The sequence below is a fragment of the Triturus cristatus genome, chromosome 3_1, assembly GCF_964204655.1.
Source record: "Triturus cristatus chromosome 3_1, aTriCri1.1, whole genome shotgun sequence".
Classification (NCBI taxonomy): domain Eukaryota; kingdom Metazoa; phylum Chordata; class Amphibia; order Caudata; family Salamandridae; genus Triturus; species Triturus cristatus.
The window spans coordinates 1,032,562,640-1,032,575,891 of NC_140583.1; the positions used below are offsets into that span (position 1 = coordinate 1,032,562,640).

The 13,252-nt window shown below is 39.5% G+C and overlaps 1 protein-coding gene across 1 annotated transcript; it reads right to left on the reverse strand.

Annotated features, from left to right (window-relative positions):
- Positions 1–7,506: 7,506 nt before the first annotated feature.
- On the reverse strand, positions 7,507–12,840 carry LOC146861447 (zinc finger MYM-type protein 1-like). The gene is made up of 2 exons (XM_085645747.1): positions 12,712–12,840; positions 7,507–12,301 (listed from the first exon to the last, which is right to left on the reverse strand). Exon 2 carries the CDS (start codon positions 12,263–12,265, stop codon positions 11,315–11,317), a length of 951 nt encoding a protein of 316 aa, XP_085501873.1. The 5' UTR covers positions 12,266–12,301; positions 12,712–12,840; the 3' UTR covers positions 7,507–11,314.
- Between the last annotated feature and the right edge of the window lie 412 nt (positions 12,841–13,252).

The window sequence follows — 13,252 nt, forward strand, 5'->3', positions numbered from 1 at the left end:
TCACCCTAGCCACCGTCCCTCGTTTCTACAGGACCAGTGCAGGTGGAAGATCCTTCTTCTACCTTGCAGCCAAGACCTGAAACAAACTCCCCCTTCACCTCCAATGAAGCATGACATTGCACCAATTCAGAAAGGACCTCAAGACCTGGCTCTTCAAACAACCCCAACGAAGATGCCCCCCCACCCCCTTAGCGCCTTGAGACCCTCACTGGTGATTAGTGCACTCTACAAAACCTTGATTGATTGATTGATTGACATCACTGCGTTTTCAGTAACATTAGAACCGTTTGGGTCGGATACTTTTTTTTGTTAAAATCTGCAGATTATACATCTGATGACGGATTATGTGGCAAATCTGTTAGTGCACATATTGCCTTTCTCAACAATAGTTCCTTGTATAGAAGTGCCCCTAGCCCTGCGGAGAAAGTAGTGTCCCCAGCCTAGCAGGCTCCAGAGTAGCAGAGACCGGCTCAGCAGACTTCAGTACAGCAGTGTCAAGCACAGCAGTGCTCCGAGACCAGCAGTGCCTGGTATAGCATCTCATGAAGATACAGTACAGCAATGCTCATGCAGAATGCTTCCATCCTGTTGATGTCCTAGCTGAGGTGCTCGGACGAAAAGCTAGCCTATAACTCTTGTTTCTAGATGGGCGTTCTTCCTTATTTTTTGTATAATAATTTTTTATTACGTTTTCAGAAAAAGACATATATTAGTCAAATAAACACATTATGAATACAATATAACAATTGATATATAAGAAAACATGAGCAAATATTTCAAGAGAGCAGAAGATAAAAAAGAGGTGAAAAAGAAAGATAGAAAAAAAATAAAATAAGAGAAAAGAAAGAGCTATAGAGGAGAAGAAGAAAAGAAAGAAAGAGAGAACAAAGGAAAGAAAGATAGAAAAAAAAAAATAGGAGAAAAGAAAGAGCTATAGAGGAGAAGAGGAAAAGAAAGAAAGAGAGAACAAAGGAATAAAAGAGAGTTAGAAATTAAGAGAAAGTAAGAAATTACGATGCAGGTGTATGTGTAGAAAGATAATAAGTAAAAGGTAGCCAAAGTAGGTCGGATTTAATTTTCTGAGAAAGAGTAAGAGACGAAACAGTAGCAATTCTGTGTTCATCACAAATATAGTTCCACCAAGTTAATAATGATAATTTAGAGTTGTCTTTCCAACAGGACAAAATCACTTTAAATGCTAGAGCACTAAACGAATCAAACAGCAAAGAATTATGATTAGGAACATCAAAATCAGGTGTGGAGAAACCAAGAAGAAAATGTTGTATTGTTAATGGAATATTACATTGAAATATTGTCATACATTTAGACCAAATAGATTTCCAGAACTTCAATACATTCGAACAATCATAAAGTTGATGAATTAAAGTCCCAGTGGATTCAGAACAAGACCAACATAAGGACGAGGAAGTAGGGGAAAACTTGGAAATATAAACAGGGGTAATAACAGCTCTATTATAAATAAAATAAAGGGATTGAGTAATACGTGCGGCAATAGAAGTTTTAAATAACTTGAGCCATAATTTATCCCAAGCAGAGATAGGGAGAGACAATGATAAGTCTGCTTCCCAGAGTAATTCGACATGGGATTTAAGTTGTTCAGTAACAGGTGATAACAGCATTTTATAAATAAAGGCAGCCTTAGGCGTATGCACCTGAGAAACACTATATAATGGGGAGGGTGGCGTGAGTAAGGGAGAAGCTAAAGGGAAATCGTTGGAAGATAAATAAGACTGCAAAGCTGTTGATATTAAATGATACTCATTAAAAAATTAATCAGGTAAATTATATTGTAATTGTAATTCATGGAAGGGAATAACAGAATTATGCTGGATTAATTGATTAATAAAAATAATTCCCTTCTCCTTCCAATGTTTGTAATAAAATGATTTACCTTTATATTTGATAAATTTATTATACCAAATAGTGGAGGGCAAAAAACATTGATATGAATCTAGACCATCGGAAAAAAATATTATATAATAATTGTTGGGAGTATTGAAATAGGATTATCTGATATGAAGGAGCAATTAGACATATATATTATATTTTGAGAAGAAAAATCTTTTAATAGGGAATGTTCAAAAACAATCCAACGAGGGATAGGGGTGTCAGCAAAATCATAAATTAAAGCAAAAAATTTACAAATTAAACATGCAGAATGATATGATTAAAAAACAGGAAAACGCACACCACCTTCTGTTTTGGGACGTTTGAGTTTCATAAGAGCAATGCGGGGGTATTTGTTATTCCATAAGAACTTTGTGCAAATAGAATTGATCTGTGCAAAATACGAAGTAGGAATCCGAAAAGGTAGCATGGATAATGTGTAAAGGACATGGGGCACAATCATAATTTTAATAGTATCTAATCTACCCCACCATGACAAAGGAAGCGGGGACCATGAAAGAAGGAGTGATTGTATTTTGGTAGTTAGAACATTAAACATATAACTAATGGTGTTGGATAAGGTAGAGGGATTCGTATCATGAGAATATAATGATTGATAATAATCATGGAATGCAGTACCAATGTCTTCATCAGAAGATGCTAAAATATTAGTAGATTCATTTAGAATAGGACCTATATTTTTACGTTCAGATTTAATTTTTAAGTAATTGGCCAACATCTTGCCAGCTTTATTTTGACCTCCGTGATATTTAGACTTAATTTTAAGAAGAACATTACATGCATCAATTGTGGCAAGCTTGTAAAGAGCAGATTTGGCCTTAATCAATTCATGGAGAGCAGAGGAAGATCTAGAAGTAAAGTAATTGTGTTCCAGCAATTTAAGTTGTTGTAGTAAAGTTGTATACTTGGTTTTAGAGGTTTTCTTTTTTTTTGCTGAGTAGAAAATAGCAAAAGCACGGAAGGAAGCCTTAAAGGCATCCCAATTATTGGTAATGGAGGTGTCCAAAGGATTATTAATAGTAAAAAACTAGTTAATAAAAGTAGTAGCTTCAGTTACAAAAGCATTATCTGACAACAAAAAATGATTACGTTTCCAACAACCAAATTTTGGAGAACTCCGGGAGAGATCAAGAGCAGAAAAAACGGCATGATCAGAGATAAAAATAGATCCAATCTCGGAGGATTGAATAGATGGAAGTAAGGGTTTACTAACTAAAATGTAATCAATTCTAGAATGAGTATGGTGAACATTAGAAAAAAAAGTAAACTCAAGAATATCAGGATTACAGGTCTTCCAAACATCGTATAATGAACGTGAGGCAATGGCAGATTGAAATGATTTGTGAGTTTTATCAGGGTTAAATGTACATTTGGATTGTCTATCCAAAAATGGGTCTAACCATTGGTTAAAGTCTCCAGCAACAATAATATTTGGGCCATCAATAGAGGAGAGTAAGACCTTAATACTATTCCAAAAATCTGGGTCAGGTTTCACAGGGCCGTAAATATTCAATAAAACAAGTTATTTATTTTGGATAACAACCTTAGCCATTACCCAGCGTCCATCATTATCACATTGCGTAGATAGAATTTGTACATGGATCGATTTATGAAAATGTATAGCAATACCACCTTTCCGATTAGAGGCTGGAGAATAAACAATTTGACCCACCCATTGTCTTTTCAATGTAAGTGATTCTACATCATTACAATGCGTTTCTTGAATGAATGAAACATGAGAATTCAATTTAGATAAATGAGAGAGTACCATTTGCCTTTATCGGGGTTTCCAAGACCACTGACATTCCACATGATGACATTACACATAATGGAGGGAAGGGAGGGTAAGACATGAATGGAGATGATACACCTCAGGAGAACAACCGGAAGCAGAAAAACACCACTTATTAAAAAACAAAATGTACGATAGCTAATAACACTAATAAGCACAAGCATCAAGCAATATATGAAAGAAAGATAAGCACTTAATGAAAAACATTCAAATATAAAAAAAATTGATAATGTAAATGCACCGTGAAAAAAAGCAGAAGGAAAATAGGATGATAGGAGAAGAGAGGAAAAGAGTAAAGGGAGAAAAACAAAAAAAGGAGGATAATAAGCAGATTAAGGAGAAGAATCCAGATCTGGAGGTAAGCAAGCAACAGAGGGGGGCAAGGTGACGACAAAAGCAAGGACAGCGGTATGAGTAAATAAAAAATGATAAGCCTCAGTGATAAGTAGATGAGTAACAGTAGTAGGAGATAAAGAGTGAAAAGAAAAAAATGTGAGGAAATAAAAAATAGTATATAAGAGGAGCGAATAAGAGAAAAAAAAGTACAGGTACAGTTATAAGATTAACAACAACCAATTAACTAGTAAAACTAAGATCTCACATGTCTCCTCCCCCTTCCCTTGCTCACCACTACCTTTTGTATTGATGTTATACAATTGTATATTTGGTTGTGACTTCAGCGATCCGCATTTGTGTTAATTTTTGCTTTCGTTCTTTCATTTATTATTTGATACGTATATGTTTGTTTTTTTTTCCTTTGCTGTATGCCTTAAATTGCAATAAAATATAATATTTAAAAAAAAACTAGTAAAACTAAGAGAAAACTAAAACATTAGTTCTCCATTAAAAAGTGAGAAAAGATATTAAAAACAAAAAAGGAGTAATTTTAAGAAATAAGATAGAGAAAGAAAAAGAACAAGGGATGAGAGAACATTATAAGGGGAAGGGAAAGGAACTACATATTAAAACATCAAAATAGATAAACCTTTAGAACAGCAATATCAAACCATTAACTAAGATACATTTTAAACATTGGTGTCCATGTTGTGGGAAGAAAAGTTGTTTAGAAAGAGTTTGAGTTTCTCAGGATCATCAAATGAACGCAAATTTCCTTCATGGGTAATTTTGCAAAGGCACGGATGGAGAATGCCAAAATGAATGTTCAAATGTCTCATTGGTGGGCGAAGAGCAAGAAATTTTTTACGTCGAGCATTCGTTGCGTTGGAAACATCTTGAGAAATTAAAATATTATGCCCCGACTACGTGAGACGTCGTTTGAGCTTGACTGCCTTCAAAACCTGCATAAGTTCAGTAAATTCCAGGAAGAGCATTATAATGCCACGTGGTTTATTTGAATTAGGATGGATGCAACCCAGACGATGCGCTGGTTGAACAATGAGAGGTGAAGAGGATTGAAGATCTAACAGATCTGGGAGAAACTTCTGCAGAAAGGATAACATGTCTGGTCCTTCAATATTTTCCGGGAGACCATAAAGGCGGAGGTTATTCCTTTGATTACGATTTTCAAGGTCTTCAGTATGGAGTTTCAGCTTGCAGATCCATGTTCTAGTAAAATAATTTTATCAGATATGTCATGAAGGTCACTCACTCGTTGTTCAAGTTCCAACACCTTTCCCTCTATGATAATCCAGCGGTCTTCTATCTGTTTTAGTTTTTCATTGGTAGTTACCATGAATGGCTGAAGGCCACGTACTTCATTTAAAAGAGTCACGAACTAGATTTTGCGAGGAGAGAATAGGAGAAGGTGGGTCGTTTTTGTCTCTTTTTGGTTTAGCACCTGAAGAAGCTGGTTTATTGAGCGATGAGACATAAGAAGAATAGGGTGGATCCGGCCCATATAATGACAAAAAGGGCAGCAGGTGCAATAAGCAGGTCACCAGATTGAGAATGATGCAAAGGGGTATATGTATTTATATAAAACACTGGAAGGTGATTTACAATATGTACCCCAGTAAGGAACAAATAGGTCACCTCACAGAGTAACCTTATTAGCTACATCCAAAGAAATAAAAGGCTGTTCAGAGCATAGTAATGCAATAGGAGCACATAGTTAAATGTGTAATGCAGAGTAGAGCAGATAACTGGAACCATCTCAGATAAGCAATATCAGCGAGATCAGAGTCAATAGGTTATCCCATTCGGAGCATAAAAAAAAAGGAATCCTGAGTTGCTTCAGCATAGAGCAGTAAAGTTGATGGAACCTTAACTTTAGTGCAAATCATGAAGAATAGCCACAGAAGACAGATGAAAGCATTTCTACTCCACCCCACATGGATAAAAAGTCTCAATGCAGGGGATTATAAAAAGACAAGAACAACAGTCCTCAAAAAGAAAAATAGGTGAATAGATTGTAAATAAAACAGAAGGGCAGGAGCAAAATATAATAGTCACTGAAAAAGGTCATTTAGAATTCAGCCCAATGTGAACAAGAACCATCACAGCAAAAAATGAGCAAAAGCTGCAGAAATGTGTTGTGATTTACCATCCAAAGCAGGGAAAAGATCCATCCAGCGTGCAATTATGAGGTGAAAAACACTCTGTAATATGAAGAATCCTCACAGCAATAATTTCCCTGTTATGGAAGCAGAGAATGCAGGTAAAAATAGAGGTACGTCACCTGATGGCAGGAGGTATGTAAATAAACTGCAAGGCATTGTTGAAGAAGCAAAACTATCCAAATTAGTGAAAAAATCGGAGCGCGAGCACCACTATGCAAAATGGCGACCGCTCGCGTTTCTGTGAGGAAAATATCACCGCCGCGGTTCCCAGGCTGAAAATCAAATGCAGGAGACTCAAGGAGCGGTTCCGAGATTCACCACCACTTCATAATTGTGGGGCCGCGGTCAGGGTTCAGAAGCACTGCGTCAGTGAGGCATCTTTTGCAGGAAAAGCTCCGCGTCTGGACGGAGCTTAGAAGCGGACCGCCATGCTTGTTCGGCGTCGAAGCCACGCCCCGGCGTTCTTCCTTTTGACACCCCAGGGATGGGTTGGGCGCTCTTCTTCCCCACCTGTTGGACAGTCTCTCGTCAGGCTAATGGGTATGTCTTAAGAGCTTGCGGGCAGTTCTCGTTCATGTTGAGGACTTTATTTCACCACCAGGGCATCCAGTCCTATGTATTCAATGCTACAGTGCATCATCGGAATTGCAATCTTGTTTAGTTTCATTGGACTAAATAATATTGACAAAATGAACTGAAAATTTGATACAAGTCGGAGGTGGGCGCAGCTGCAATAAGTCCAATCCCCCCCAATAAAAAACACACACACCCGCTAAAGACTTTGATCCCCTTCCGGCCGAGACAAAATTAACTGCAAATATGTTGTGTGGGTCCTTGGACAAGGAACAGCAGAAAACAAACATGAATTAATAGCAAGTATGACAGTTAAAACTATAAAACTAAACACAACATATTTTGTTTATTCTCCAAACGCTGTTTAAATATTTAATACAAAGTTCAAAAATAGCGTCTCTTTCCGGCATTTCTGAGCTCATTTCACATTGAAATGTGCAAAGCCTACGTGATTTATAAAAAGTAAAACAAAACAAAAATGTTCCTTTCACTGTTGTGTGGGTACATGCTCCGCTCCCCCTGGGTCCCCCCTCGCACAATGACTCACGATCCACCACTTCTTGATTAGCAAAAAAGGCCACTTTATTAAGACAGGTGCCAAATTATAATTTTTTCTAAAACACATTTTTCATTGTCTGATAAACAAATCCCCAAATTTCCCCTTGACATCCATAAAACATAACCCCCAATATATACCCCAAGCAAAAACAACTAAATGACTCCTGTTGATAGATCCCCCTCATTCTCATTTCCCGTCCCCGTGACTGCGTCCCCCACCTCCCCCGTTGTCGTAAATTGGCTGCAATTAAATTAGCGTTAGCAGAATCTATCTGGTATTTAGAGGCTATCTTGTACATTTTGTGGAATCCATTTTGTATTTCTGGCAGCCATTTTGTTTACCCTTGTGCTCTGCTTAAAGGACTGGCTATACTTAGACTCTGCTACCCTGCACATGCGCAGGAATATCTAACTGTCCATGCATCTGTTTTTAGTCTGTAACTATCAGGTTGTTTCTACCAGAGTCAGCAACTGCTAGCTCCTCCTTTACTGTCGACTGTGCATTTCTGTATGACCATCTATGTATGTAACTCTTCTCATGTATACTTGTACCGCCCTTTTCTGAGCCCCTGTGTGGGTATAAAAGACCCATGGTTCTTCTACTCTGTGTGCTACCTTCATTCAGCACCACAGGGTGCTGGGTGAATGTGGTTCCACCTCATGAGGTTTATTAAACTCTGTATTTTCTATTCCAGTTTCTGTGCCAACTTTCTAATAGTCTGAGGACTCTGTGCAGAGAAGGGCGAACCCCTTGCACTGGTAGGCCTAGCTGAGGCCTATTTTCCACACCGTTGTAGGATGGGCAATCCCGCTCAAGGCTGCCCACCCCCCAGCAAAAAACCCGCCAACCAGGAAAACCTAAAAGAGTTTCCCTGCCCCACCCAACATCAAATTGCTACAGTCTGGCAGATGCGCACCAAATATATTCTTTCCAAATTTGAGCAATCAAGTCCCTTAACTCTAGCAAATAGAAAGCTTGCCCCATGGTAGACAAATGTACCCCATCTTCCCGAAAAAGATGCCCTTCAGTGCTCTGTATATGAGAATGAGAGAGAACCTGAATTCCCATGCCCTCACAAAACAGTGTCATGGCTCTATTAAGCTTCCGACGCGCTTTCTCTATAGCTGCGTGGTTTCGTGCTCCTTTCCAGCGCATCCGTGTAATGAACTCAGTCCAAACTACCGTGGTGCCTGTCCAATTAGACTTGATGTTTGCTAGATCCTGCTGCATCAATTTTATTAGTGTCAGCCCAGATAAGGCCACGAGATCATTCTCACCCAAATGAATAATAAGCAGGTTTGGCGGGCCCTTGTTGGAACACATCATGGCCAGCAATGAACTTAAATGCCCCCAACGCATTCCCCCTTTACCCTTCCACACCACTTCATGGCTAGCACTTTTTAGTCCAAGCGATCTCCCACAAATCTGTTGCTCAGCATAAACAGCAGCCCACTTTATGAAGGAGTGTCCTACTATCCATGTTGTCTTTTTCCAATTAACAAGCCCCGGAGTCTTACCTAGGCAGAAAAACAAACGTTAACAAAAGAAAACACAGTAAAACTGAAAATTATTTCCTAACATATTTCTCACAACATTTGGATTTCCATCTCCCAATCCGACGTATGTCTGCCCATGACCAACCCAATCTAGCCGCCTCTGTTGCTGCCTCAATACGGAAAGAATGTGTTCCAAAATATAAGGGGTTCTCCCCCAAAAGGACGAGCACTTTTCTCATCACAGCCAACAACTGTGAGACTGAAATCTGACTCCCTTGTGCGTGACAAAATATGGCCCCAGGAGAAAAGAAGCTAGAGGCCTTGAAAACCTCCCATTCCCTCACTGGACAGCATTGACCCATCCCACAACCCATTCTCCCTTACCCAACTGATCCGTTTTAGAGACCCTCAACCAAAGCCGCAACCTGTGTTCTTCCAAAACAACCTCGTCGCTGCTAATCCCCACCTTATTTCTCAAACCAAGCAATTCGGATGCCCTGAACGCCCCAAAAAACAACCATACAAAACATAACCTAAACAGGCCGCATTCAGACTCATTATAACAGCAAAGTGGCAGCTGCCCCAGCATCCTTTGTAACAAATCAAACGTCACCGGCCGGCGTAACTTCTTGTACCCAGCCTGTACCCTACTTAAACCTTTAAGAACCCTCTTCACCAGCACCCCCCCTACCGGGTCCCTCCCCAACCGCAACTGTCCGTAAAAAGAAATCCCAGCCAATTTACCGGAAATGGTATTGTGGGACAGACCTTTATCTATCAGGTGTAACACAAAACCCAATAAGAACTGCTCATCATCCATCCTTCCCCTACTTTCAGTGCACATGTTACCATAACAGAGGAACTCGCTCCATGCTTGCTGATAGCTCCATCTCGTAGAGTCCGTTATACAGTGGCGGACGGTGACATTTGAAAGTGGTGGGCGTAAAATGTTTGGCATACTTCAGCATAGCGAGCGCGCATTGCGAGCGAGCCCGAACAACCTATGGGGGGTTCGGGGGGCTTCTCCCCCGAGAAAAATTTGGTGCATTTTCAAGCAAATTTGAGAAAGCAGAAAGGTTAATAAAGCAATGAAGAAAGTGCAGTTATTACAGTAATAAAGAGATCATGTCATATAACATAGGCAGCTGCTTATTCAGTGTAACCACAGAGCTTCATAACAGACTTTGAGATATAATGCATTTCTGAGTACCTCACAGGTGTTTTTTATTTAACAAACAACTAAACAGGTGGTCGGAAACTAGCAGCATTGAACATACATATGTTTACTTTTTGTATCTAAACTCAGCACGTCTGTCTTTAAGAGCAGCAAACTTTTCAATTACTTGAACGTTAAAATCAGAGATATTTTGAACTAACTTGCTCTCTATAGAGAGCATTGCCAAAGCATTCAGTCTTTCCTGAAGCATGGTGTTTCTTAGGAATGTCTTAATCCTCTTTAAGGCGGAAAAAGATCGTTCTGCCTCTGCTGTTGTCATAGGAGTGGTTATGACAATTTTAAGTAAAGTCACTGTCTCTGTAAATGTCTTTTCCATATTAAGTTTATGAATTAAAGTCAGCAAAGCCCTGGCATCTCTGGCATTTCGGTACACAGGCATTGAGTACAGTACAGTCAGCTCACTTTTGAGGTCCTCTTGGTTGAGCATAGGATAAGCTTCCACAGCCTCATGCAGAGCATGCTCAGGGAAGGATTCACCATATTTTGCAAAGTTTTGACTTTCCAATAATGCGGCACTCACCAAATGTTTTGTGAAAGCAAAACGTTCTTGTGCATGCACAATTACAATGTCACATATCTCCTTTGCATTTCGGACCAGAGTGGTGATGTCTTTCCTGTGGTTTTCAAAAATTGAAGCCTCTGGCAGTTTGCTGTCTAAATTGTCAACCTCATTTCTCACTATGTTTATGCGCTCGACAAACATAGCGGTATTTCTTTTCACAGAGACAGTATCGATCTCTCGTGCTTGTAACTGATTGTATAAATTTTCAACAGCTGACATTATGTCTTGAAATAAAAACAGAAAGAACTGAAACTCTCTATCTTCTAGTGTTCTAGCAAAGCCACGGACTTCACTTTGAGTTTTGAAATCAAAGGTTTCATTGACTTCTATATTAAGAAAACATTTCACAAGGTCCTCCCTATATTGATATATCAGTTGGACTGTACGTATGTTAAAGTTCCAACGAGTTGAGGATCCCCTTGGAACCCTTTTGTCCACAATCTCCTGAAGTGCTTCCGTTCTTTTTGGGGAATGTGAGAAGAATGCTGCCATGCCTCCTACATCCTGAAAGAAAATTCGTGTCTCGGAGATCTTTGATACTGCCTGCTGCATAATAAGATTAAGTTGGTGGGCGTAACAGTGCACGTAATGAGCATAAGGGTACACATCTCTAATTCTTTTCTGTACTCCACCAAGGCTTCCACTCATTACGGGCGCACCATCATAGCTTTGTGCAATACGTTTTTTTTTTGGTGCACCTCTGGAAAAATGAAGTTCAGTTGACGCAGTATAGCTGCAGTAATGGTTTCTGCAGTAGAGTATCTTAAATGAGTGAAACCATAGAACCTCTCCACAACATTATTGTCATTGTCCAGGTACCAAAAGACTAATACGGACTGTGTTTGTGTGGCCACATCAGTGGTGTCATCAGCCTGAATAGCCACAAAGTCTGTGTTTTGCAACTCTTGGACAATATGGCTTCTCATAATTTCGAGCATACACTCAAGGAGTTCATTTTGTATAGTTTTAGAGGTGCCCTTAAAGACTGTAGCAGTTGCTAAATGTGCTTCCATTTCCTTGTCTATGCTTGCTATTAAATCCACAAGGCCTTTGAATATTCCTGGATTTGTGGAATCTTCAGATTCATCATGGCCTCGCAATGCCAGTTCGAAAGCACCACAGAAACGAATGCAATCAATTATTTTTGATAGTATGTGCCTATTCCGATCAACTGCTTCATTGTGTTTCTGTATTGTTTGGCGGTATGCACTGTTTATGTGCTGCTCAATCGGTGTGTCTCCCAACATTCCCAGTCTTGTTACGTTTTCCATATGCTTTCTTGTGTGTGCATGCTTTTTGATTTTTTCAGACAGATGCTTCAAGTCTATCACTCCTTCTCTTGTCCAAGGAAAATCACCATTAAACAGCAAGAAGGGGAAGCAGAACAGTTTGTTTCTTGACGGACACCCTGTAAGCCATTCAGCTTTTGTGTACCAGGTGTTTGAGAATGTACGTGTGTACAATTTTCCTCTGTCCTGGGTAACTTGTTGTAGTTGTAGGTCTGGCCGATCAGGTCCTAGTCTCTTTATATGTAGTTTATCTTGTAGTGGCCGTGCATGGAATGACCGTGTAATTAATTGTTCTACCGTATTCATCATGGATGTCGATGCTGTCCTTACCAATATGAAAGAAGCCTGTCAATAGTCAAAGTACAACGTATAAGATTTGGTGCAATAATATCAAATTTCAGTATAAGTACATCTATCATGTGCATTATCGCAATATATCTCCAAAGCTCCCCTTTGGACAACAGGACTGCTAAAAATACAGCCTTACTGCCTGCTGCCTCTGTGTGCCATAGTGGTTGCTGAAGACACTGCAAAAGAGACTGTTTCAGGGCCTTGAACAAGGCAAGGGATAGATAGTGCCTTTAACAACCGTTAGTGCCCAAAGCACAGGGCTAAGGCTCAGTATTAGTAAATGCTATCCACTGAGAGAACAATCTTCAGAATGTTCAGCCACCCCAACCACCATCTAGAGTGACCAGTGACCACAAACATAGCCCTAATTCCAATATAAAAAAGGATATCAGCAGTTTCCTTACCTTTAACACTGTTGTTTGCTGGGTCGTAGACGGGATGAAAGAGCAGCAAAGGAGGTTGGGTCTTCCTGTTCTCTGTCCAAAAATTGCCCAAAAATTAGGTAGTGGTTCAGTTAATGTTTCAGGCTTTACCAGGTGCTGAAAATAAAAATATAACAATTTATTTTTAAAACATAAGGGTAATCAAACAAAGACTGGGGAGGAAAAAACATAACGCTACAATTTTTACCTGCTTGCAGTTTGCATGCAGCTCTTACATGACAGTTAATAATAGCTCACTGTTGTATGTTAGGATTACAACTTACAAACTGCAAGTAACAAAATGATCTCTCTGACAAATGCAGTGACTCGCTGACCTATTTACATCATGTGCATTTTGTGATCTGCATCAGGTACATGTTCTTTGCAGCAGGCACATTAACCTTCTGAAGTTCTGCGCTACCTTTCCATGAGTCAAAACTTCCATTACACAAAACTCTGATCTCTCTCTAGGAAAAACATTAACAATATCCTCACAATATGCTCCTCATGCACACCAACACCC